This window comes from Neovison vison, chromosome 4 (assembly GCF_020171115.1).
Source record: "Neovison vison isolate M4711 chromosome 4, ASM_NN_V1, whole genome shotgun sequence".
Lineage (NCBI taxonomy): Eukaryota > Metazoa > Chordata > Mammalia > Carnivora > Mustelidae > Neogale > Neogale vison.
This window is the reverse complement of record NC_058094.1, coordinates 212,540,019-212,566,128: the sequence shown is the minus strand read 5'-3', so window position 1 is coordinate 212,566,128 and position 26,110 is coordinate 212,540,019. Positions and strand designations below refer to the sequence as shown.

At 43.2% G+C, this 26,110-nt stretch overlaps 1 protein-coding gene across 1 annotated transcript in view; it reads right to left on the bottom strand.

Moving 5' to 3' along the window:
• The window catches only part of EXOC4 (exocyst complex component 4), a 724,031-nt gene that overhangs the window by 184,119 nt on the left and 513,802 nt on the right, over window positions 1-26,110 (bottom strand). The window contains exon 11 of the mRNA XM_044246587.1: window positions 23,134-23,353. Within this exon, the coding sequence (XP_044102522.1) occupies window positions 23,134-23,353 (220 nt within the window). The remainder of the gene's footprint in view (window positions 1-23,133; window positions 23,354-26,110) is intronic.

Sequence of the window (26,110 nt, the reverse complement as noted above, 5' to 3'; positions counted from 1 at the left end):
CAAGCAGCTGACAGGGCTGGAAATGGATTTTATCAAATTCCAGGCTCAGCTTGCTTCTAGCATTGTCATTCCTCCAATTTCCTTTTACTCTAGCCTCTGTTTCTTCGCTTGACTGAAGCCCAACTATGGAGATATAAAATAAGCATCATTTTTTTTGCTATAAATTAATATGTTCCCCAGTGTGTGTGTGCACACATGTGTGTGCATGTACACGTATGTGCATGTGTATATGTGCATGCACATATGTGGGGGGGAGTGACGAGTTGAGAGCAGTCATCATAGAATTCATTGCAAGGTTTTCTTGGTTTCTTTCTTTCTTTTTTAAGATTTTATTTATTTGAGAGAGAGATAGTGAGAGAGGGAACACAAGCAGAGGGAGTGGGAGAGGGAGAAGCAGGCTTCCTGCTGAGCAGGGAGCTGGATGCGGGGCTCGATCCCAGGACCCTGGGATCAAGACCTGAGCTGAAGGCAGATGCTTACCAACGGAGCCACCCAGGCGCCCCCTTTTGGTTTCTGATGGTGAGCAGATGCCTGCCTTTTACGTTCTTTTAAATTCTCTAAGATTGACAAGTTCAGCCAGTCAACCAGAGTCACTTCATTTTCCCCCTCACAGCCAAAAACCAAGAGTGCCCCGTCAGCACTCCGACACCACTGGGGCGAGACCAGATTACTGTGACTTGTGTTCCTGACATGATTGGAGAATGAACCTTTAATCTGTTACAGTATGCAGAGCCTCCTTTAACTCAGTGCATGGCAACAAGGAGTGTAGCGTTTTGTTTCAGCCAAGCTCCCAAGTAGTCTCCAGGCAGATGTGATTTGCTGGGGGGCAGGGGAATGGCGTGGCTGGAACACGTGGCAGGAGATGTGCACCAGAGGGCTGCCACTCGTGAAGTGTTTCTGTCAGGGCGAGAGCCCACCAAGACCCAAGAAAGGGTTTTCTGACCTTTCTGAGAGAACCAGATTTTGGATGGTCCGGGAGCAGTCTAACCCACAGATGTCCCAGTGAGTACCACGGACAGAGGCTCTGTTACCCACCCCGCTGTCTCTGGTGGTTGGCCACACTGAAGTACAGTTCAACTGAATGGAATGTTCTGTCCCCTCTTGTAAGACGGCCCAGGACACAAGATGCGTGTGGATGCTGTGGCAGCACTCCTGCACTAGGAAAACAGCATAAAGCATGTGCCTTCCTAGTCAGAGTCGGCCTCCACAGCATCGTTCTAAAGAGATGACAGTTCAGCCACTCCATTCCATATAAAGATAAAACACGCAGCATTCCAAACAGAGGTTCTCATGACGTTGAGGCTACCTACCATACCAATCTTAATTTCAAGACGTTTTAAGTTTGGACTTTCAGGTTTGAGTTAAGGAAAGGCCCTTTGAAGACCAAACAAAATCCGTATGAGAATGATCAGAATCTATCACAATCAAAGTAGAAAATTTCGTGTGGTTTTCAGGTAAAACACAGACATTTTCAGGAGGTAGTGTAGATCTTTCTAGTCAGGAATGGCCTTCTGAAGCGGATTTTAGGTCTGGTTATAAACATGGGGGGGGGAGAATCTGAGGAAAAGGAAGAAGCAATGCTGTTCCTCTTCTGCAAGCATGAGAGAGAGGGATGGCCAAGGACAGGGAAAGGAGACTGAGCAAGGACTGCCTACGTCAGACTGGTAAGAACACAATGTGTGGTGGAGGAAACGCTCAGTGAAGTTACACTGGATAAGAAAGTAAAATAGAATATGTATCATTCAAGGGGACTGCTGGAATTAATGAGTGGGAAGATGGGCAACAGCGATTTTCTTGACAGGTTGTGGGGGAAGTGGTGGTGATTTATACTCACCTGGAGAAGTAGGTATGAATAATGACCTTTGGGTAGAAAAAGAATGGGCCTCACAGGAGCGAGAGCTACAGCAGAAAAGGCCTCGCCCAGTATGGGGACAACATTCCTGGTCTCAACAAATGCCATCTTTCCAGTCTCCAAATTAAAAACTTGGGTGCATCGTAGACCCTGGCTCTCCACGCCCAACAGAAGCAGTGGCCATGCGATTCTACCGCCTGATCCCTTTCATGAACACTCTTCCATTTCCTACTGCCTGTTCAGGTTTTCATCTTAAAAAAAAAATCCTCTTATTGTTAAATACAACCCATATATTTCACAGTAACATTTATATGAAAAGGCTTATGATAACATATGTTCGTGTTAACCATGAAGCAAACCCCTAATGGAACCACTAACACTGTAAAGAAACACAACCTTCCGGCACCCCAAGCCCTCCCCCGACAAAAGCATCCCTCTTCCCACCTGTGGCAATCTTTGTAATCATCTTTTTCCTGCTATTCTGTATGATTGTACCACTTGAGTTTTACCACTTACCTCAACTATAAAGTATAACTTTGCTTCTTACGGATGGAATGATATTTACATATTCTTTTGTGTCTTGCTTCTTTTTCTGAGTGTTCTTTTGTTAGATTCATGCAGAGGGTGTGTAGCCTGCAGTTCCTTCATTTCTACTGCTGTAAGGAATTCCATCACAGGTATATACAATGTATCTCTGTTCCTGAATGCCCTACGCTCTATCATGCCTCTGTATTTGGTTCAGGTCTCCTCCTCTCCTTTGAATATGTCTTACCTTTCTGGACTCAGCTAAAGTATCTTCTCCTTTATGAAACCTTTCTTGAATGCCCAGTCCCCCTACTGAATCCCAATGGGCCAAGTGCACATGTAGACAGAACATGGCCGGCCTAACAGTGATTTGTGGATACGTCTGTCATTCTCTTCTCAACAATAAACTTGACAGCAGGACGCAGGTCCTTTTCATTTCTGTGGCTCCCTATCTTACACCATGCTCTGTTTTGAGTACCTACAGGATACATGTTGGCTCAACACATGCAAGGAAACGTAGACAACTTTCAAGTTTCACACTTGAAACCTCAAAGAAATAAAGTACACGTGACCTAGATCAACAGACAGACTTCAAAACTGAACTGCTACGCTGGCCTGACACTGAGGAGTCTGGGTTTCAATCATGCAGCAAGATTTGGAGACTGCAGGATTTGGGGGCTGGCACGAGCCATCCACGGCTGATATCCTAAAGCTCAACACTCTTAAATCACTACCACCTTTGGTTGTCATTCTTTGCTGATTACCAACTCATACGCCTATCTCTCGGCTGCTGGGAGACGGGCAAATGCTAAACGATCTCGCCAAGGAAAATACAGTGAAAATGAATTTATTAAGAGTGTACATTCTTCACCGGAGCACAATCTTCAAAGCAATATGCCGCACTGTCATTATCTCATTACAGTAATTTCAACACTTGCTCCTGTTAACTTATTAAAAAACATTTTAAATCATTTTCTTCATTGCAGGCACAACAAACTATCTCATTATCCAAATATGGATTGGTGCCAAATGATATGGCAAGGGATGTGATCAAAGAAATGCACACAGGCAGGCAAGAATCAGGGTTCGGAGAGAGACATGCCTACAAGACAGAACTGTAAACCACTGCTTGCCAAACGGGGAGTGGGTTTTCAAGTCGTCATTGTACAACAATGTCGCGTAAACATTGGGACGAAAACCTTCAAGTTTTAGAAATACACACAACAGGGCGCCTGGGTGGCTCAGTGGGTTAAGCTGCTGCCTTTGGCTCAGGTCATGATCTTGGGGTCCTGGAATCGAGTCCCGCATCGGGCTCTCCACTCAGCAGGGAACCTGCTTCACTCTCTCTCTCTCTCTCTCTCTGCCTGCCTCTCTGTCTGCTTGTGATCTCTGTCTGTCAAATAAATAAATAAAGTCTTTAAAAAAAAAAAAAAGAAATACACACATCATGTCAAAGACACCGTCTAAAGCAGGGGTTGGCACACTCTGGCCACCAGCTACATCCAGCTGCTGCATTGTTTTCTGTTAAGGCAAGTTTTATGGGAACACAGCCACGCTCATCCATTGACACACTATCCGTAGCCGCTTTTGTACCATGATGGCCCAACTGTTCAAACACAGGCCATACGGCTCGCATAGCTGCATGGAAATATTTGCTCTCTGGCCCTTTACAGAAAAAGCTTGTTGGCCTGTGGTATACAGCCTTCTAGTCAAAGGAGGGCTCACAGACCGGCAGCTTCGGCATGGCTGGCGTGCTGGTTCAAAATGTAGAAACTCGGGAAAGAATCCCCTGGCGATGAACACGGGGATTAAAATTTTAGAAGCACGGTTCTGAGGAACACAGTACTGGAGATAAATAAAGTGACACAAACGAGGAGGGCCTACTACTAGACTGACAATATTTTATTACTGGACAATGGAGGAGAAGGCTATTGGCAGAGATCTGCATAAAGACGAAGAGGAAGAAAGAGGTAGATGGAAAATTATGGAGAGCATTAAAGATTGTATATGAAGGGGAGAGACTTCTAGAATCCATTTATACCCCTACAGAGGATGGGACACACAGAAGCTACTTTACCCCAGATGGCGGCAGGTTATTTTGGTAAAAGAACCATTACTACTGAAAGCAGGTCTAGGTCCTCTCTCATCTCCCAGTGCAAAAACAACAGGTAAGTAAGAAACAAATTTGCCCATTTCAACCAAGTCCATTTGGTTGTCATATTCATTTCCTTTTTAAATACTCCATTTTCCCTGGGTAACAGGAAAACTGTTTTTCCAATAAGGCAAATGGGTTATGATTTGCTCCCTGAAATAAACATGTTATAAAGCCCACTTTAAATCTCTATTTTATTATGTGTTATTTGTGTTCCATTTGTATCAGGCTATATGCTGTCATTCTGCGTTTGCTTTATCCAACACTGGAAGGCCCGGACAGAGATGAATACCATTTCCTCTCAAGGCTACGATGCCTGATCTATCATTAGGTTTATATTTCATATCCTCACATTTTCTAAGTTCTCGAGTTGGCAAGTTTTCACATATCCAAACTACACACCTCCAAAGAGATAAACAACAATATCTGAAGATGCACAAGAACCGTTTTGTGACCTTCCTTCCATCCAACGGACAGCGCAATTCGGCCTGGTGAAAACCACACGTTAGAATCCAAATCCTCGGGTGCCTGGGTGGCTCAGTGAGTTAAGCCGCTGCCTTCGGCTCAGGTCATGATCTCAGGGTCCTGGGATCGAGTCCCGCATCGGGCTCTCTGCTCAGCAGGGAGCCTGCTTCCTCCTTTCTCTCTCTGCCTGCCTCTCTGCCTATTTGTGATCTCTGTCAAATAAATAAAATCTTAAGAAAAAAAAAAAAAAAGAATCCAAATCCTCAATGGAAAATGGCTTCGTGCGATGGAAAAAGGATGTCGGGCAGTAATTTGAGAGGAAAAGTTATTGCTCCTGTGATAAGAACTGGGAGTTGCTCGGAGACAGTCACGTTCTGCTCCCAAACATGTCCTGCGTTGGGCATGTTGGACACACCAGGTAGAAATTCTATTCAGGCAAAGGCAATCCTTTAAGAACTTTCAGACGGGACTGTCTTTGATTTAGAGATGACACACTGACTTCTGTCACAGAAAATTGATGTGTTTTTTTTACCCCTCCCCCTCTTTGAATTAGATCTGATGAAGAAGGAAGGTGGCCGACACTCGTTGGTCTTTCTTCAGAACATCAGGGAATGGAACAGCTGGAAGGCCATTCTGAAGAGGACCAGTATCCCTTGTTTAGAGATGAGAAGTACAGGCCCAGAGAGGTTAAGGGCACTGCCCAAGTCATGCCATGAGTGGGTAGCAGATCATCAACGTATGCAATCCTGGAAGGCAGTTTCCGCTTTTAAATTCTGTACCTTTTTTTTTTTTTTTTAAGATTTATTTATTTATTTGAGACAGAGAGAGCGAGCGAGCGAGCGCTCAAGCAGGGGGAACAGCAGGCAGAGCGAAGAGGGAGAAGCAGGCTCGCCCCTGAGCAGGGAGCCCGATGTGGGGCTCGATCCCAGGATCCAAGGATCATGACCTGAGCCGAAGGCAGACGCTTAAGCGACTGAGCCACCCAGGCGCCCCTCAATTTTGCACTTCTTAACTCTCAGTCTGGTGCCTGGTCCACAGAAGGCATTCAGACCTTGTTTGTCCAGCTGCGTTGAGCGCCCTGAATTCCAGTCCCAAGTTTTTTCCACTGTACCATGCTTGTTCGTGTTTAACAATGGATTAATCTCTCTTTTATCTTCCAAAAGAATCAGAAGTCATATTTCCAATTATGCTTTTACACAGGTATAATTAAATCTTTAAAAGGTGGGATGGCAAAGAAATTAGAGGCTGGAGCATAACAGACATTTTATAACCTGCAAATGCCAACAGCAGGCAGCCCACCCGACTCCGCCCCCCTTCCCCCACAGTATAGCGGCAATTATATTCCAGGGTGAATAATATAATTATCTAAATGAAACCAGGAAGGGCGGGGGGGAAGATGCAACATAAAAGGATTAGCTGCTCAAGGGGAGGGAGGAGGATGGATCTAGGCTGACAATTCCATAAAGTAGCCATCAATTATTTAAATCACTGTGACTTTTCAGACAGCACTCTGGACAGCAAGGGAAAAAACAGTCTAAATTGTTGAAAACCATAAATTAGGAGAGAGATGCTTGTTATTTGGTTTTGGAGTGGAACGTGCTCTGCCTTTAGAGGAAGGAGCAAAATGGAAAGCAAAGTCACCCAGAACAGCAGGGGCTGCAAGATGTTACTGTTGTTGGAAGTTCAGTAGAACAAAATAGTTTCCTTATGATACAAGCATCGGGGCTGCTAAAAACCCAATGTAAGTACATTACTCAGTACGTGAAAGGGTAGCGGGCTTTCCACAATACCACAGGTAGACCCAGAAAGCGGACCGGGTCAGCAGAAGAGGGGCCTGGATTTCTACTACCTGGATTACCACTTATCAGATACGTCACGTTGAACCAGACTCGGAACGAGCTAAACTTGATTCCAGTCCCAGAGCTCTACAGTTCTTTGGGAGTCTAGTCTTTCTAGGATAGAAAATACCAACACTCACTGGGGAAAATGTATACTGTACCACACACGATCTTTTTCTAAACAGCGTGAGGACACACACAGTATTTGTCTCGCGTATGTAAGTTCGGTTACAACATTCCCCGTCTACAAAGTCGTATGTCTGTTATCTAAGTAAACCAGCATGTGCCTCTACGTTCAGGAGCTGAAAGGAGTAAGGAAGTAGAATTAAAATAAACCTAAAATCTGTGCCAATACCTGAAGTTATTTGTATTTGCTAAGCTAGCCCATAGCGATAGGTTATTTCTATCCAGGTACAAGGTCTGCAGCTGGCTTAGAACTCAGGAGGTCAATCTGGTCCACAGCTTCATGAGTCAATTAGCTTGGTCTTCCCTAGATACAGTTAGTTGGGAAGGAGTTAAAACAGTCTTCGATCGAGTCACTTGTGATTTTTCTCTGTAAAACCACTCCATAAAAAAGCAGACATTATAAATATATAACTAGTCACATAAATATTTAACTGATGCATTTTAGACAAATATATGAACTACAGCAAGACTTTAAAAGATACAGTTACCCAGGGACTAATTAAAACCACTCACCAACTAAATTGTAACATTATAAATTACAACTTAGCTCTGAATTCTTTTGTCTTTCACTGAAAGAGAAATCTTTAATTTTCTCTTATTTCTGTTCTGTACATCAAAAAGTTTCTGATCACCGGCAGCTTACAAATTTCTTGTCATGCTGGGTGTTGCAGAAAGTTCTCTCTTCACTTAAAGTTTGGTCCCTCTGTCTATACTCCTACCCTTTTAATTCCTCTACAGACAAAGGGGATTTGCTAACTCACTCAAACTCCTGAGTTCGTGCTATTTATTTTTACTATTTATCAGATCACTGGACATTCAAGAGGGATGTAGTCATACCACCTCTTGCCCATTCCACCTCCCAGGCTGTAAACACATTTTTCTTCTGGATCCATCTACTTCCACACTGACTGGTACACAAATCGGGCTCCAACTGGCCCAGCTAACCCTGCTGTCTGACATTTAAAGGTGTGTAGGCAGAAAACCAGAGGCCCCTTAACAGACCCCTGGTATCGCTTTCTGGATGTTAAACATGAAAGCTCTTCTTGAAAGACACACGCTCCGCGCTTGACAAAGCAAGGCTTCATTCCCATGGGGCTAGTTCCTTTGGGGTTAGCTCCTTCTATAAGAAATTCCCGGAGCAGGAACCCCAAATCCCAGAATAAACATACTTATTGTTGGCACTGAGCGACCTGGGCAAATAATTTTATTTGTTCTTTTGGCCTCTGAAATCCATGTTTCCAGAGAGCAAAAAATCCTTAGTCATTTTCCACCACTTCTAATGGGCAGCAGCTGTTTATTCAGCCTTACGTGGATTCTCTCTCCTACTATTTGAGTTGGAAGAAGACAAAGGGTTAAGTTCGGAAGGTGTCCATCACCAGTGAATTCCTAGGATGATCTTTGCAGACAGAAAATTTTTGTACCGCCTGACTCACTGTCTTTACTTCGGCTGTAGCAGCAGATCTTTACAAGTTGGTTTTACTGAGTGGTGGGGTTGGAGGGAGAGTGTTTTTCCTGGAAAGGAATGCTAAGTATTTTTTTCAAAATAGAACCTAAGTGTTTTTGTTTTTTTTTTTTGATTTTTATTTATTTGTCAGAGAGAGAGAAAGAGCAAGTGACAGAGAACACTCACATAGGCAGGGGGAGTGGCAGGCAGAGGCAGAGGGAGAAGCAGGCTCCCGGCTGAGCACGGAGCCCAACAGGGGACTCATCCCAGGACCCTGGGATCATGACCTGAGTCAAAGGCAAAAGCTTAACCGATTGAGCCACCCAGGCATCCCTAAGAGTAAGTTTAAAAATGTTGTCTTGAATGGGCGCCTGGGTGGCTCAGTTGGTTGGACGACTGCTTTCAGCTCAGGTCATGATCCTGGAGTCCCGGGATCGAGTCCCGCATCGGGCTCCCAGCTCCATGGGCAGTCTGCTTCTCCCTCTGACCTTCTCCTTGCTCATGCTCTCTCTCACTGTCTCTCTCTCAAATAAAGAAATAAAATCTTTAAAAAAAAAATGTTGTCTTGAATAAAAAATGAATAAGAAGTTGACTTAAAATAAATAAATAAAATAAAATAGTACTTAGGAGTAAATTTGAATATTCTTTTACTTTTGCCTTGTTCCTATAGGCCAGTTTACTGGTCATGTTCATACTTTTATTAAAGCACTTAGCACGGTGATATGTTTGTTTATTTATAAGTCTGTCCTCACCACTTTCACAACCCCACTCATCCTCACAGCTTCTGGAAACAGCTAAAAACAATATCCAATAGATCTGAAAACTTATGATCACACAAAAACCTACAGGTGGATGTCCATAGCAGCTTGATTAATAACCATCATAAATGGAAGCAACGAAGATGTCCTTTAGTAGGTGTGATGGATAGACACGTTGGTATATCCCCATCACATACCACATGGAATACCATTCAGTGATGAAAAGAAGTGAGCTACGAAGCCTTGAGAATCCATGAATGACTCCTATGAATACTGCTAACTAAAGAATCCAGTTTGAAAAAAGCTGAATACTATATGGTTCTGGTTACATGAATCCTGGAAAAGGCAAATCCGTAGTTATTGTAAAAAGATTAGTGATTGCCAGAGAGGTGGGCAAAGGGGAGATGCGTTGAAAAGACCAAATACAGAGATTTTGGGGATGAGGGACGAGGGAAAGGAGTGGTAAAAGCCATTTTGTGTGATGCTATAAAGGCAAATATATGACGTTACTTATTTTTCTAAAAATTTTGTTATTTATTACACAGAGAGAGAGAGAGCACAAGTAGGCAGAAGGGCAGAGGGAGAGAGAGAAACAGACTCACGGGTGAGCAGAGAGCTCGATGCGGGATTTGATCCCAGGATCCTGACCTGCGCTGAAGGCGGACGCTTAACCGAATGAGCCACCAGGCACCCCTATGACGTTATGTATTTGTCGAAACCCACAGAACTTTTAAGCATGGAGAATGAACTCTAATGTATGCAAATTAAATACGATAATTTAGGGAGGTTAGGGGATCCCAGGATGTAGTGCAGAATGTGACAAAACCACCTAAGCGCATTACAAAATGCACAAAACAATCTTCTTGAAAGGAGTAGGAGAAAAAGGCGCTGAACCAAGCAATTTCAGAAATCAGGATGTAAAACTAAAGGAAAAGAACTGTATATAAGAACTACACACGGGTTGATAAAGCTGCTTCGCACAAGGGCACGGACTAAAAATTCTGACACTGCTACAAGTTTGCTGGCTAGTACAGTCAAGCCAACGGGTGGCGGATGGGAGGGGGGCAGGTGGTTTACTGTTGGAGAAGGAGGTTTCAGATAAATAAGATAAGAGGAGCAGGCTAGAGTGACCCACACACTAATGCATTATAGTTGGAGACACCAGTATGAACTCATTTTTAGCTTAGGATGTAAATGCACAAGGAGCGCCTGAGTGGCTCAGTCTGTTAAGCTTCTGGTTCAGCTCAGGTTGTGATCTTGGGGTTGTGGGATTGAGCCCTGCACTGGGCTCCATGCCGAGTGGGGAGTCAGTTTGAGATTCTTCCTTCCTCTTCCTCGGCCCCTCCCTGCCTCTAAAATAAATGAATCTTTTTAAAAATATGTAAATCCAAGTAGCCACATGTAGAAATATGTGTAGATAAGAATATATATGAGGGTTAGTATAAATGCATATATTTCTTTTCTCGATCGGTTGAGAGGACTGAGAAGTAAGGATATACCAAGTAGCAACCATCACACCGAGTCCCCAGATCTTGGCTGCTAATATTGTTCTCCAGTAACAGCCAGCTGGAGCTCCTTGGGAAAATGGCTGATTCCAGGACTGGGGCAGAAAACATATAGATGGGGCTTGGAGCATTTTGTAATGTCAGAAAACAAGGAATGCTTAAAAAAAAGAAAAGAAAAGAAAAGAAAGAAAGAAAAAGAAAAAAAAAATCACAAAGGTGGGGACACAGGAGAAACAAATACCTGCAAGAGCTCCCAATGGTCAATGCTGGAATAATCTGAGCAATAAAAACAAGACAGTCTTGCATTGTAAGCCTGCTGTCTCCAATGAAAACCCATGAATCCATACTGACATAGATTAGAAGGACGAAGGAAGAGTAACTTTGTAGTGGAGAATCCTGATGAACACTGACTCAGCCAGGTGCTCAAGGTTAACTTTTTTTTTTTTTTAATATTTTATTTATTTATCTGACAGAGAGACACAGCGAGAGAGGGAACACAAGCAGGGGAAGTGGGAGAGGGAGAAGCGGGCTTCCCGCAGAGTGGGAAGTCTAATGTGGGACTTGATCCCAGGACCCCGGGATCATGACCCAGTCGGAGGCAGCCACTTAACGACTGAGCCCCACCCCCCCAACCTTGACAGTGGTAAGTCTTGTTGATGGCATGTCTATCTGATATGACGTGTGATAAGAGTGGCACTTTACCTCTGGGGTCTTCCGCCTGGAAACACAGACCCTCTTGTCAAATCACAAGAAAAACATCAGATCAAACCCATATTGCTGGACTTTCTACACCATACCACCCACTGTCAAGACCATTTAAAAAAGGGAAAGTCTAAGAAACTGCTATATCTAAGGGGAACCCAAGAAGTTAAGACAACTAAATATAAGGTGTTGTCCTGGATGGTATGCTGGAAGAGAGACATGAGGTAAAAACCAAGGCAACTGGAATAACTATAGACGTTAGTAATATGGTTTGTTAAATGTAACAAATGCACCAAACTAATAGAAGATGCTAGTAACAGGAAACAAGGCATGGGCTACCAGAGAAGTCTCTGTAATATCTCGGCAACTTTTCTGTAAACCTCAAACTTCTTGAAATAAAAAATCTTAATAAAAAAAACAAATACTTAATGCTACCTTCCTTGCAAACAAGACAGGTTTGCTTCTGCAAAGTATAACTCTTAACTGTGTCATCCAGAGACCACCTTCTGAGATAACTGTTGGCAACTTCCGTTTTACTCATTCACCAATGAACACCTACTATGTATCAGGGATTCCTTTCGGCTCTCGGGCAAAATTCTAGAAGATGGAAGAAAAGGAGATACTGCTTGTTTCAAGAGGCAAGAAACGATTGGCTAGCTCAGCCCTCTCTACACAGGCAGGCTGTGCATTTGGTAAAGTCTTGGAAGCCAGGGGCAAACATAGCGCCCAAGGTCACCAGAGCACGCCTGCGAGCACCTGATAGGCAGCCCTGATCTTGGAATGACCGAGGGGAGAACAAATGAAAATGTGCTTTGTGGAATCAAAAGGAAGAAGCAATTAAGCTCCTGAGGCTGAAATGGGGGCAAGGAGAAGTCGTATGTGTCCAGTGAAGAGAGGTACAGAAAGCCTTTCATTTAAGTGCTGTCATCTGAATTTGACTTAGCTATTTGCAAGTGAATATATTCAGGGTATTCTGGGCTCCAAAGATATGACCATCCGTCATGGGAACAGCTGTAACTACGGAGGGAAGAGAAGCAGATAAAAATGAGGAAGAAAAAGAAAGGGAAACTAGAGGCCCAGATGGATTTTTTTTTTCCTTCTCAAAAGAGTCTATTTCCAGTATGCACAATCCAAAAAGGACATAATGACACACAGATAACCTGTTAATGAGCTAGCTGCATGTTGCCTTTTCCCCAAAGCAGAACTTTACTGACAGAGCTCCTGGGTGTCTGAAAAGGTAATAAAGGAGAAATATACAGCTCAATCTTTAAACACACATGAACATGTGGCAACCAATGACTGCTCCCGTGGACAGGGGCCATGAAGAACCCCAGCCACTGTGCGGGTTCGAAGAAAAGCCTGGTAGAGCACAATGCTTGTCCGAGAAGGTCAGCCTGTCTGACCAACTGTGACAAGCAATCCAAACAACGACTTCAGATGCTGAGCTGAGCAAAACGTGGGAGCAGCCAGGAGGTCACCACCTGAAGCTTTGGTCTGGAGTGCAACACTCATAGAAACTCTGTCTTTCCTTCTGAGTGGGCCTCCTAGATCCCCGCCTTGGACGGCCTCTCTGATCCCAGACTTGCTACCCTCTAATCCCGTCTGTGAACTGCCAGAGCCCACCGTCGCTTATCAGCTCCTCCCCGCCCCCTTAGGCAAGATCAGACAGGAGCCAATGAACCCCTTCACTAGAGCCTTTCATGACTGCTTTTCCTCCCACTTTAAATGTAACCTGTTCCGCTCAAAGTTTAAGGCTTTCTTAAGAGTTTTGTGACCCCTGTTGACCCACGTTCTCACTCCCCATTCATCCCCTCACCCAGGTGGTCTAACCTCACTGTCTCATGAACATACCTTTTGTGTCTCTACTTCTGTTACAGTCCTTGTTCGGGTTCCTTTCTCCTCCATCCTCGTCACTATTTCTACACAGCCTGCGATGCCCAGTTCAGGACCCACAGCTCACCTCAAGTCTCTTGATTTCTCTAGCCCTCAGGGCTTTCAACTTGCAGACCACAGCCTTCTGGAACACTGCGCTCAGTGGTAGCTACAAGCTCTCCCCCATGGCTGCCGGGTCCGCAGGTATGAGGAATTTCGATTCCCTGACTAACCAGAAGACCCCGTGAAATGGGGTCCCCTAGTGATGGCATCAAGCGGTGCTTAATCAAGATTTATCATTTAGTGTTATCTACAATTTCAACAGTAGAAATTACTCAACTGCATGCCCCAGTTGAGGGATCCGATTTTTACTAGCTCGCCTTACAGCCTCTAAAGGAACATGGACGAATGCAAGGATGCTTGAAAAGCCAGAGCGGGAACAATGGCTTTATTTGCATAGTCACTCTTGAAGGGTCAGTGAACTTTCAAGATCAGTTACTCTGCTTTCTCCCTCCTCATTTTCTCCCGAGCCAGAGCTGCAACAGTCGGACAGGGCAAAAATGACTTTGGAGAAGAACATCAAGTCCCCCAGAAGCAGCAGTTCCGTCTGTGCTCCTCTGCCTCCTACCAGTAATCTTGCCAGATCAGCGATTGTGCTGCTCCCAAGAATGATAACTACCATTTGCTTGGGCTGTTGAGCCAGCCTTTTCTCTCCTGGTATCTCTTGATGAGATGTTCTTCCTCTTCTCTAGCATTTAAGGAAAAGCTGTACATCAGAAGACGCCTTTGTTAGCGAGTAAAGTGAAATATACATCGGGCCGAGGATCTGAGCCACAGAGTGTTAATGTAGGTCAGTCCCTGTCAGCAGACCTGTCCTAAGTCATTACCTTCTCTCTTGCTTATCCACCAGGAGTGGGCAGAGGGAAGATCAAAGCAGACAGCAGCCAGTCAACGTCTCCAATGCCCCAGATGAACCCTGTTTCATAGAACAGCCCAAGTGACAACTGAGATGGCCAGCCGTGGGCCTACCTTGACTTAGAAAATAAATTCAGAATCATCATTTAAGACCCAGGGCTTATCCCTAGATGGATGTCACTCTGAAACAGCCTCGTACACACACAAGTTTCTTAGCACCAAGCAAAGCTGGTAAACAAGTGTCACCAACTGTAATTATGTTCTCATTCATTGGTCCCTCGTGACTTCTCTACCCACGTGGGCAAAGCCTTCGAGCTCGCTTTTTTTAAACTGACCTCATAACCCAGATATAATAAATTCTTGAAAAGTTGCATCTAAATTAAAAGCTGTTCCAAACACATTATGAGGGATGATAGATTGTTGAAGAAAACATTTGTAATTATAACTGACTCGTAAAAACAAACTTGGAAATCATTAATAATTCTTATACCATGCATAGGGCTGGTTGCAAAGATTCTCTACACACATACAAAAAAAACCCTTCATTTTTAGCTGCTCTGGGTGCACACATGTGCGTTCTCGCTCCATCTCTATTTCCCCCCTCTCCTTGCTTTGCTGGAAGCTATTTTTAGAAGTCTAGTTAAGGAAGAACTTTCTAAGAAAACCATCTGATCCATAAGATAAGACTATAAAGATATTTGTAAAAACTCAAGTTGACCACATTGCGTGTCTGTTATCTGCAAATAAAAATCACCTCCTGTTTGCTCACTTCAGTCTTTTTTCATCAATAGTTATGATGACAAATTCCCCTGTAGTATCATATCAACAAAGGCGGTACTTACAGATTACTCAAGCATAAGCCGGTCCATTCACTGTTCTCTGACACTACTTAAAGGAAAGCCTTTAGAAACAGAGTTACTTTCAGAAATTGAACAAAGCGATGACGTTCCCACTTAATTTATTTCTCTTTATGGTCAGATTTTTCTAGGATATTAAAAACCTGTGAATGACACCACAGTTAAAGTGCTCAGGGAACAACTGGGAATTCACTTCGGAGATGGCTGAAGAATTAAAAATGACCGAGTTTAGTTAAGCTATGAAACAAATACAGCATAAAGTGTTAAATGCAGAATTTGGACAGTGAATGTGGGGGTGCTGACCACACAGTTTTTTCAGCCTTTTTAGGAATTTAAAATATTCGTGATACACTGTGGAAAAAATATTGCCAGGTTCTTACACCGGCTGTCTAATCATGCATTTGGGAAATCACACTTTTGGGAAAAACTCGTGAAGCTTTTCACTTAATAGGAAACCCATTTCATTCTTGTACGTTTTTTCTTAACACCATTCCCTTTAATGCTAACGGATTTTTCTGAAGGCAGTGATCAGGTGTGTGTCTGGATCAATAACAGGAAATTATGAACCACCAAGTCAAAACAGAGAGCCGTTCCCAGAGCTCTGCCGAATTCATGAACCCGTACAGACTTTTCACCCTGGCGTTACGCAGTAGCTTGAACATCCTCCGTGCTTTCTAGATGAGGGAAGGGAGGTGCTGCCAGGGAAGAGAAGTGGCTTGGGCTTGTCTAAGGTCACCGAGCTGACAAGGAGACTAGGACGGACCACATTTTAGATGCTTTTCCCACATGCCATGATAAAATTTACATTAGTTATGTTCCCAGGTGGCGATGAAGCATCACAACAAAAATTCTAAAAACAGAATGTATTAGACTAGTAACAGAATTAATGCTACAACTAATATAGATACTACAATTTGAAGACACAAATGAACGTTCTAAGATTCTGTAAGTCCCTATTAGTCATGAAAGATTTCATTTGCTCAGCTGTCTCAGAAGTGAACAGGTTGAGTGTTGAAAGCCACAGTGACAACATAAACAGCCAAAGACAAGAATAAAGGCATCTCCTTCTCTACCTTCTTGGCTAAAGCCTGATGCAGCTACTAGTGGTTGGTTATTTGAGGTCCCCACTTGTCATAAAGAGACCAAATAATATTGCAAATGAATAAAATTGCAAGAGTAAAATCCCAAGAAAATCAACACTACAAACTATGGTAAACTAGTATTTTTTCAGTCGAGACAGACACTGAAGAATCAGATTAGATCCTGATGCATTTTGGTTCTAAGGCTCATTTTAACACAGTGGGGCCATCAGCACTGCCTCTCAGAGCATACACGGGGGGGAAAAATCAATTGATCAGCTCTCTTTTCAACTTAATGATGTTTGTGACGACTTCCAGCAGATCTTAAATGGGACTAATCTATTTACGCTAATAAAAGCTGAATCTATTCCATACCACAGAGTGGGAGGTAACAACTGGCCGTGATGCAAATACCACTCAGAGCAGCGTTCTTCATATTAACATAATTTGATACGATGAAGATGCTATGCTCTTGCTTCTGGCTACACTTCCTTGGGAGACCAGCAAGAGGTTATCTTGGCTTTGGGCATCAGTGTAATTAGCTCTAGCAAGTCATTATACCATAGGCAGCTGTGACTACCAGCCTTCGGAGAAACCCACTCGGAACGCCAGCCATCACGCGGCCTACTGCAGACTGTCATTGGGAACTTTGCTGACACCAGAATCTAGAGCACCCTGGCCTGTTGTCTGAAAAACAATCCCTGTACACTGCTTCCTGGTAGAGGGTTTTCAAGGGACATATAGCAAATTAAATATACTGCATTCCATATAACTTGCTTCCAATGATCAGCTATAGTGGGTTGAACAGTGAACCCCCCAAATTCTACACAGAACCTCAGAATGGGATCTTCCTTGAAAAGAGGGTCTTTGCAGATGATATCACGGTAAGGATGGAGATGGGATCAGGCTGGATTAAGGGTGGGCACTAAATCCAATGAAGCTGTCCTTCTAAGACCCAGAAAGGGACACACGGAGACACAGGGAAGAAGGCCATGGCAGGATGGAGGCACAGATCAGAGTTATGCTGTTAGAAGCCAAGAAATGGCAGACCCACCAGAAGCTGGAAGAGGCAAGGGAAGGTCCTCCCCTAGGCCCTCAGGAGGGAATGTGGCCCCTGGCTTCCAGAACTGTGATGGGACACGTTTCCGGTGCTTAAAGCCACCAAAGTGTGGTCATTTGTTACGGCTGGTCTAGGAAACAGACATGCCAGCTTTCATGGCAATAAACACCACGTGCTACTTCTGCTGCTGAAAAACAACCAGTGGACCACTTCCAGGAAAAAGAGAAGGAGGTTAAATTGTATCACCACTTGCTGTCACGCTAGGGTTGGGGGAGGCAGGAAACGGAGGTTCCTGGGTAGGTGCTGGCGTACAAAGGACAGGAGCAGGGAAATACAAATTAGCGAGGAGGGGAGATGTGGGGGTTTCTGAAATCGAGACAGATGGCAGGGGTGGAGAAGTCAGCAGGTCAGAAGTCTGTAACGGCGAGAGCACATCACGCTACAATCCACACATATGTGACATGGGGAGGGAAGGAGCCACGTTTTACAAACAGGACTCCACCTAATCACTAGAAATAATTCCTGGGTTCTTATGACACCTCTTTTATTATTCTCGTTTCATGGAGGAGGAAAAGTAGGTACAGAGAAATGAACAATTTGGTCCTGGCCACCAAGTTATCAGATGAAATGGCTGCGATGTAAAATCATCTGTATCTGATTCCAAGGCTTATGTATCGAAGATGGTGCAAAGTATCAAACAGAACTCTCTATCACAGGCCTCACTGAATTCAAGAATGTCTCCACTGTAATTCTGTATACACTTCCTCTCAGGGCAATGATTGATCCTACAAAGTAGAAAGATCCAGACCAGTGGCCCTATCCATCTAAGTATCTTTCAGGACACTGATGCCCAGGCCCCACTCCTGATCAACCGAATCAAATCTCTGGGATGGGACCTGGGCAGACGCTGTTTTCCGAAAGCTCCCGGGTGATTCAAATGGGCACCGAGGCTGAGAACCACTGCCTACTCCCACAGCTGCAGAAGAGATGGGTGTGGCGTTAGTGGGCAACTCTGGCCATGACACGTCTTGGAAGTAGTCTGACAAATCCTGGGGCAGTGAGGAAAATGAAAAAAAGGCTTTAAATGTTTCAAGAATGCCTACATCCTGACTTGCACAGCTTCTGTGTTTTTCCTCCAATGATGTGGGAATTTGAGCCTAGGCATTAGGAAATCTGCCTCTTCCTCTCATCCCTGCACGAGCCAGAAAATTGTAGGCTCATCCTGTGTTTGGAAAGAACTCTGTAAAAATCAGCAATGTGCTAGACTAGGAAGCAGCTTCTGCTGTCACTGCAAATATTGTTTTTACAATTTCTGGGCCTGTAGGAAACAAAGCTGGATAGTTGTGTGTGTGTGTGTGTGTGTGTGTGTGTGTGTTTAGTGACTTCTTTTGTTCACTGCAATGCTAAGAGCCCACAGCTTTAGATCCCATTTCCTAACCTCCAGCTGGGCATGGCGTTGTGATGGAGCGCAGTACTTCCAAAACTTCAGTCTCTATCAAAATTACCGGGGGTGGGCGGGCTGGTTAGAACAAAGATTCCTGCAAGAACTTGCATTCCTCATCTGTTCAAGTGATGCAGATGCTGACAGCCCACGGACCGCACCCTGGGTTGCGCTGGGGCAAAGGAGTGCTTCCCTGGAAGTCACACACTGATAGTGTACAAATGCAGAGCCTGACTCGGAGGACAGACCACTCTCTATGGAGCACGGTGTAGCCTATTCCATTGGGGGTGGGGGAGACAGCTTTCCGGTCGGATGCCCATTCAACAGTCTGACAGGTAAAAGACAAAACCCCTCACTCATCATTAGCCTTCAACCTCCCCCCCCTTTTTTGGACAAAGACACTAAAGTAGAAATGAATTAAATGACTTCTCCCAGAACTGAGTGGGTGTTTCCCATGAAAATGTGGCGACTCCTATAGATGCATAAAGTAACTGAAAGGATGTCCCTTTCAACAGACAGCTGCCATAGCTCCATGTCCAGAGTGCCAGGGTGCTCATTTCCCGTCTCCTAAGAGACTGCCTTAATTTGAATCTGGATGCTTCACCTTGCAACAGGTGGAAGCCATTTTGAAAAAAAAAAGGGCCGGGAGCGGAGGTGGGGGTTGTGGGGGGGAGGGTGGTGGGGGATGGCAACAGAAGAATCAGATAATAAGAACACGAGGTGTGCTCAGTTCTGCGTTCATGTGGATGCCATCAGAGGAATAAGAACTGTAACATTTTAATTTAAGGGTTGCCAACAATCTGAAACCCACAAGCACGAATCGTGGGGGGACGACATGCACACACATGTCCTTGCACTAAGGAAGCCCTCACTGATTCATTCACTTTCAATCACTCAGCCATTCGTCCACGTATTAAATATTGAATACCTCCTCTACAGCAGACACTTCTAGGAGCTGAGGACTTGGGACACAAGCCCCTGCCAAAATTATTCAAGCGACTTCATCTGTTGGAAAGTGCCTTGGGCACCAAGGTGAGATGATTGCTTCTGTGCTTTCACTCCTTTCTCTCTGAGGCAATATCAAGGAGTAAGAAATTTAGGGCAGTGTGCCCCCTAACTGTGGTGAGAGCCCAGCCCAGCCCCCCCGCACCCCATCTGTCATACATTGATACTTTTACAAAATACATCAGAAATTGATTAATAAAAAAATTTAAAACCACAAAGATATACAAAACACAAATTCCCCCTCCCCCCCTTTTTTGGTTAGTTTCAACAGGCAATGTTAAATTCCTTTAAAAGGAGGGAGGGCATTTAATGCTTTCTCTCAAATTCTGTACCTCTCACAGCAGACTGGTAACAAATAGCTTGCAGACAAGCACACTCCTCGGGCTACATTTTCAGTAGAACTCATTTGGACACTGGACTCCAGGGTCAGGTTGCTTGAGTGTGAATTATAGTTCCAGTACTTGCTAGCTCTGTGACTGTGGGCATTTGATTTCATTTCACAATTTTTCCATTTCTTCCCCATCATAAGAACACCACCCTCACAAAGCTGTTGCCAGTACACATAACCACAAGTCGACACGCAGCCAACAGTCAGAATTGCGTCTGGCTCATAGTACATGCTACCGAAAGTGTTAGCTGCTATCATTACTACTATCTACTACAAGGAATACAACTGTTACTATTATCACTATCTGTATGACGCGTGTACCATTTGGGGCCGATAGCAGCACAGCTGATTCACCTATAACATGGTGTCCCTCATCTCCTTTCTATTCACTTCCTTCCCTTCTGTGAGTTCTGTGTCTAGATGGTGAAATTACAGATTGGAAAGCACGTTATCACCCACGGAAATGGCCCCTTGTAAGAGATGATCTATACCGCCCCGATGCCATTTCTGAGAGGTAAGGACAGACCCTCTGGGGGCCCCTTCATCCACATGTCACCAAACAGAGGACAGCAGCGCTGAGACAGCTGTCCTCCACACCCCCCCCAACGGAGAACCCCATTGGGCTGATGCTGTGTGACGCTGGGAGCTGCCTTAGGGCAAAGGTGCAGTAGAAGACCCAATGGACAGTCTAGCAGAGGGAATGACTTCAAAGGACATTTTTTTAAACATCAAGTAATTGACTACTTTGCCCACCTGCATCTTTTACACATATGTGAGTTTCTCCAAGCTCCCTTCTCAACAGTTGTTTTGGATTCTCAGCAGAAATTTTTGAGAATTGTTTATTTTTTTTTCTTCAGCTTAGTCACCTACAATTAGCTGGGCATAAAAATGTTACAGTGACATTTAAGGAACATTGAAACTTGACCTGGAAAATTCTGTTTGAAAACAACTTACAAAGATTAAAAAGCAAGAGAATGTCTCAAGGTGCGAGAGGAAAATAACCATCTCATTACTTTTTCGATCTCGTTACTCTGAGGATATTAAATTTATTGATACGGTCTAACTAATTTACATTCTCAGAAAATAAAATTTTTATGAAGAAAGAAAGGGCAACAAAATAAATACAAAAGCAGGTGTTTGGGTTGTGACAACACATTTGGGGAATTAATAAATCGAATGACTTTAAAGATTGACTTACTTACACAGAACTCTATCTTGACTTGGTCAAGGAGAAGATAGGGGAAGTTGGGAGTTCTCATCTATCCCTCAGAATGGAATAATCGATTGAGAAAACAAGAATCATAGCAACACTAGGGCTGGTGATGAGGCTGGGAGTGACTTAATAAGATGGCAGTAGGCCGCCCTAAGGTGTCATTGAGCTGGCAAAGTTGGCCCTGACATGGTCCAGAGTATAGTCAACTAGCTCAGTTTTAAAGTGTTTTTGCTACTCAAGCTGAAAATGACCATGTACAACAAGCCAGCATCTTTAATATGCCGATATGCTCTGTAGTTCATTGTTGCCTTTGTTTTCTTAGGAATTCAGTACACTAAGCATATTAAAGTTGCTCTGCACAGCAGGGAGCGTGACACTGCGGGGACAGAAATACTGAAAGTTTTTTCTGAATGAGAGGAAGTTAATGATAGGGTCAGACCAAAGCTAGATACAAAAGAGGTTTTGTCACTCTCTATTTCTGGTCTTCCCGTGCTGACTCTGTAGTTATTTCTAACTCTCAGGACTGGATTGGGATGTTGGAGGGAGGGTAGAATGCAGAATAATTCTACTTAGGTAGGACAGTCAGGAAAAGCTGCCAGGGAGAGAGTGGGATTGGCGGAGAGAGGGGATGCCATCTGAACTGAGTCTCAGAGAAAAAGGTCCCAGACATGCAAAGAGCCAGAGTTAGAGTAATCCAGTGGAGGGACCAGTGAGCGCATGCCTTTGCTGTTCTCCCTTCCCCGCACCCCGCACTCAGTACAGATCCCTCACAAGGAATGTATCTCAGACAGAGCCAGATGATCCAAACGAACCCTTTCCTAGGTGTGATGCTATTACTCAAGTTCTGGGAGAGGCGAATGCCTCTATACCTGTTTCTCAACACCATAGAAGGGTCTGCCCATAAAAAAGAACACTTGTAACTAGAGCACTTGCCTGTGAAAGGTCTAGGATTTATATTAACTCTAAGGTATAAAGAAGGAAAAACCAAGGAACACACATATAAAGGCAGGTAAGGGCAAGCAACTAAAGTAGAACTCTTTTCCATTTACACCACTTTTCTTTGAAGAGCTCAAGCCTTCCGTGCTTTGAGATAATATCGAATCATGCAACTTCTGTAAAAATATTGCATCCACCATTCTCCCAAAGGAAGAAACACTATAAAGATACAATCACAGTGTAATAATAGTTAATGTACCTATAAAATTTAAACTCATACTCATGTTCTTTTAGTTTTAGATTTACCTTCAAGTCACTGGCTAAAATGGATATAAAATAAATACCTCAAGCCTATAAATCCAAGTATCTACTAAAAATTGCTTCATTTCTGTTGCCTGGAAACCATTTCTTTATATAATCAAAGTAAAATTTTCAGTATTAATGAGCTCTTGAATTAAATGATCTGACTTCTAAAGGCCAGTTTGCTGGGAGGTTCAAATTCACTGTGAGCTGGCTGAGTTCTTAACAGTAAGTCTGCCCTAAAATGGTACTACAGGGGTTTTCTTATTGGTAGTTGAGGTTCGGCACAATAACTTCCCTCCCTGACATCCTTCATACGCCTGGTACATTCACCAGTGGAAAAAGAATTCCCTTCAGGGACAAGTTCCGTGCAAATAATGAGGAGTTGCCTGCATGTCAATGAGACTCACCACCTTCCATATGCAAAGCCAACCACTTTTTTCTTAAGGATCTGAAGGAATTTCCATTATCTCTACGTTAGCTCTAAATTTCCCCAGTGCAGGTTTAATTTATTTCTTCTTGTTTCGTCTCTGATGAATATGGAAATAGATGGTAATTCTTTTTCTTTCTGTAATTTGTGTCTCTTGCCAAGTTAACGAAAACCGCTGACAAAAACAGTAAGGTCAAAGTGTATTCTTACCTGTAGGAGAGGCCGCTGCACCCCCATCACCTTCATGGTGTCCGCATTAGCTAGGATCTTCAAGGGGTCAGATGTTTTGGTGACACCTTCGATCTCCTTGTTGATCTCTGCCAAGACCTGATTGAGGAAGATGTTTTTGATGTACACGGTGAGAAAGTCTCGAAGAGGGCACTGTTTGGCTGGGCCAAGTCCCAGGGCATGCTCGATCTCTTGAATAAATCTGGAGGACAACAGAAGAAAACAGTTGTTAAATGTATCAGAAGAATACTTCTGGAAATATCACAAAACACATATGGGTATTTCTAGCTTTGGCCTCTCTTTCCATGGAGAGGTGAGGGGAGATTCCCAGAATTCTTTTTTCTTTCTGATTTTATTTTATTTCTTTTATTTCTTTCTTATTTTATTCTGATTTATTTATTTAATAAATCACTTTATTATTTGTTTCAATATTAGTTGTTTTGCTTTCCTAACTTATTTCACTAATTGAATAAAAATAGGACAAAACAGAAAACACAACTTCTAAACTCAGAGGGAAAAAAAGGGAGACATCAAAAGATATTTGTATTAATTCAATAAGGAAAAGAATATAAGAAACGAAGAGAGGCATGATGAACAGTAAACAAACTAAAGGGCAAATTTAAAAGCGCACCCCCAAATACTACGTATTTCTCCCTGAGATCTTTATATGTATAGACAGAATGTTCCGAAAAGGAGAAGATTTGCATTTCCCTGAAGATTAGTGATATTGAGAATCTTTTCATGTGTGTGTTGGTCATCTGTATATCTTTTTTTTTTTTTTTTAGATTTTATTTATTTATTTGACAGACAGAGATCACAAGCAGGCAAAGAGAGAGGAAGGGAAGCAGGCTCCCTACCGAGCAGAGAGCCCAATGATGTGGGGCTCGATCCCAGAACTCTGGGATCATGACCTGAGCCGAAGGCAGAGGCTTAACCCACTGAGCCACCCAGGCGCCCCGGTCATCTGTATATCTTTGTAGAAATGTTTATTAAGGTCTTCTGCCCATTTTATAGGTTTGTTTGTTTGTTTTGGTACTGAGTTATAGAAGTTCTTTATATATTTTGGATACTAACCCTTCATTGGATATGTCCCTTGCAAACATCTTCTCCCATTCAGCAGGATGTTTGTTTTCTTAATAGTTTCCTTTGCTGTGCAAATGCTTTTTATTTTGATATAACCCCAACAGTTTGGTTTTGCTTTTGTTTCCCTTGCCTCAGCAGACATATCTAGAAAAATGTTGCTATGGCCAATGTCAGAGAAATTACTGCATTCTCTTCTAGGATTTTTACAGTTTCAGGGTTCACAAATAGGTCTTTAATCCATTTTGAGTTTATTTTTGTGTATGGTGTTAGAAAGAGTCCAGTTTCATCCTTTTACATGAAACCACAAGGAGATAATACCTTACACCTGTTAGAATGACTAGAATCAAGAAGAAAAGAAACAATAAGTGTTGGCAAAGACGTGAAGAAAAAGGAACACTTGTTTACTGCTGGTGGGAATGTAAACTGTATAGTCACTCTGGAAAACAGTGTGGAGTTTCCTCACAAAATTCAAAATAGTGAGGCCATATGATCAGTAATGCCCCTCCTGCGTATTTACCCAGGGAAAACGAAAACACAAACTCAAAAATATATACGCACCCCTATGTTTATTGCAGCATTATTTGTAACAATGAAGACATGGAAGCAGCCCAAGTGTCCATCAATAGATGAATGGGTAAAGAAAATGTGGTATATATATATGCAAGGGAATATTTTTAAAAGATTTTATTTATTTGAGAGAGAGCATGAGGGGAGCATAACCAGGGAGGGAGGGGCTGGGGGAGAGGCAGAAGCAGGCTCCCTGCTCAGCAGGGTTCAATCCCAGAACCCCAAGATTATGACTTGAGCCGAAGACAGATGCTTAACCAATTAAGCCCACTAGACACACACACACACACACACACACACACACAATGGAGTATTACGCAGCCATTAAAGGAGAATGAGATCATGCCATGTGAGACAACATGCATGGACCTAGAAGGTATTACACTGAGTGATATAAGTCAGACTGAGAATGACAAATACCATATGATCTGCTCATAAATGGAATCTAAAAAAGGTGAGTAAACAAACAGAAAGCAGAATCGGGACTGTAAACACAGAAAACAAGCTGATAGTTGCAGCAGTGGGGGAAGTGGTGGGAGGCAGGCAACTGGGGGGAGATGCAAAATAAGCCAAGGGAGAGGGAAATATAGGCCTCCAGTTATGGAATGAGTAAGTCACAGGAATAAAAAGCGGAGTGTAAGGAATACAGTCAATGATACTGTAATAGTGATATAATGGCACAGATGGTAGCTACTCTTGCGGTGAGCACAGTCTAATATATAAACTTGTCAAATGGCTAAGTTGTACATCTGAAACTAATGCAACATTTGTGACAACTATACCCAAATTTAAAAAAAAAGAAAGGGTGGAGGGGAGAGAGAGAATAAATGGTAAGTCTTCTAATTCATGATGATAAATTGGGAGGTAAAGAAAGAGAACGGGAAGGAAGGTGGGGAAAAAGGAGAATTTCAACCTTATTTGTAATGATCTGTTTCCTTTATTGGGAACACTTAAAGCATAGGGAACAGAATGTTAGGAACTGTCCAAACTCACAGATGAGGATGCAGATGTTTGTTACATTCTTCTTTGTACTATTTCTTCCTGCTTTATGTGGTTTTGCTATGCACAGATTTAAGTTACTGCCTCTTAGTTACACCAGTCCCCCTGAAACAAGGTTTAAATTCCAGTTACTACATATGTTAACTGTGAGTAATGGCAATGGCATAAGATGAAAACTTTGCTGCTACTTCTCCAGTCCAGAAATTATGTAAATAACTGAAGTTCAGCACGATCAGCGGATCAATTATGTCACTTCTTTCAGAGTCTGACAGTGATTGATAACTGCACATCTGTTACTCGGTTCATGTTC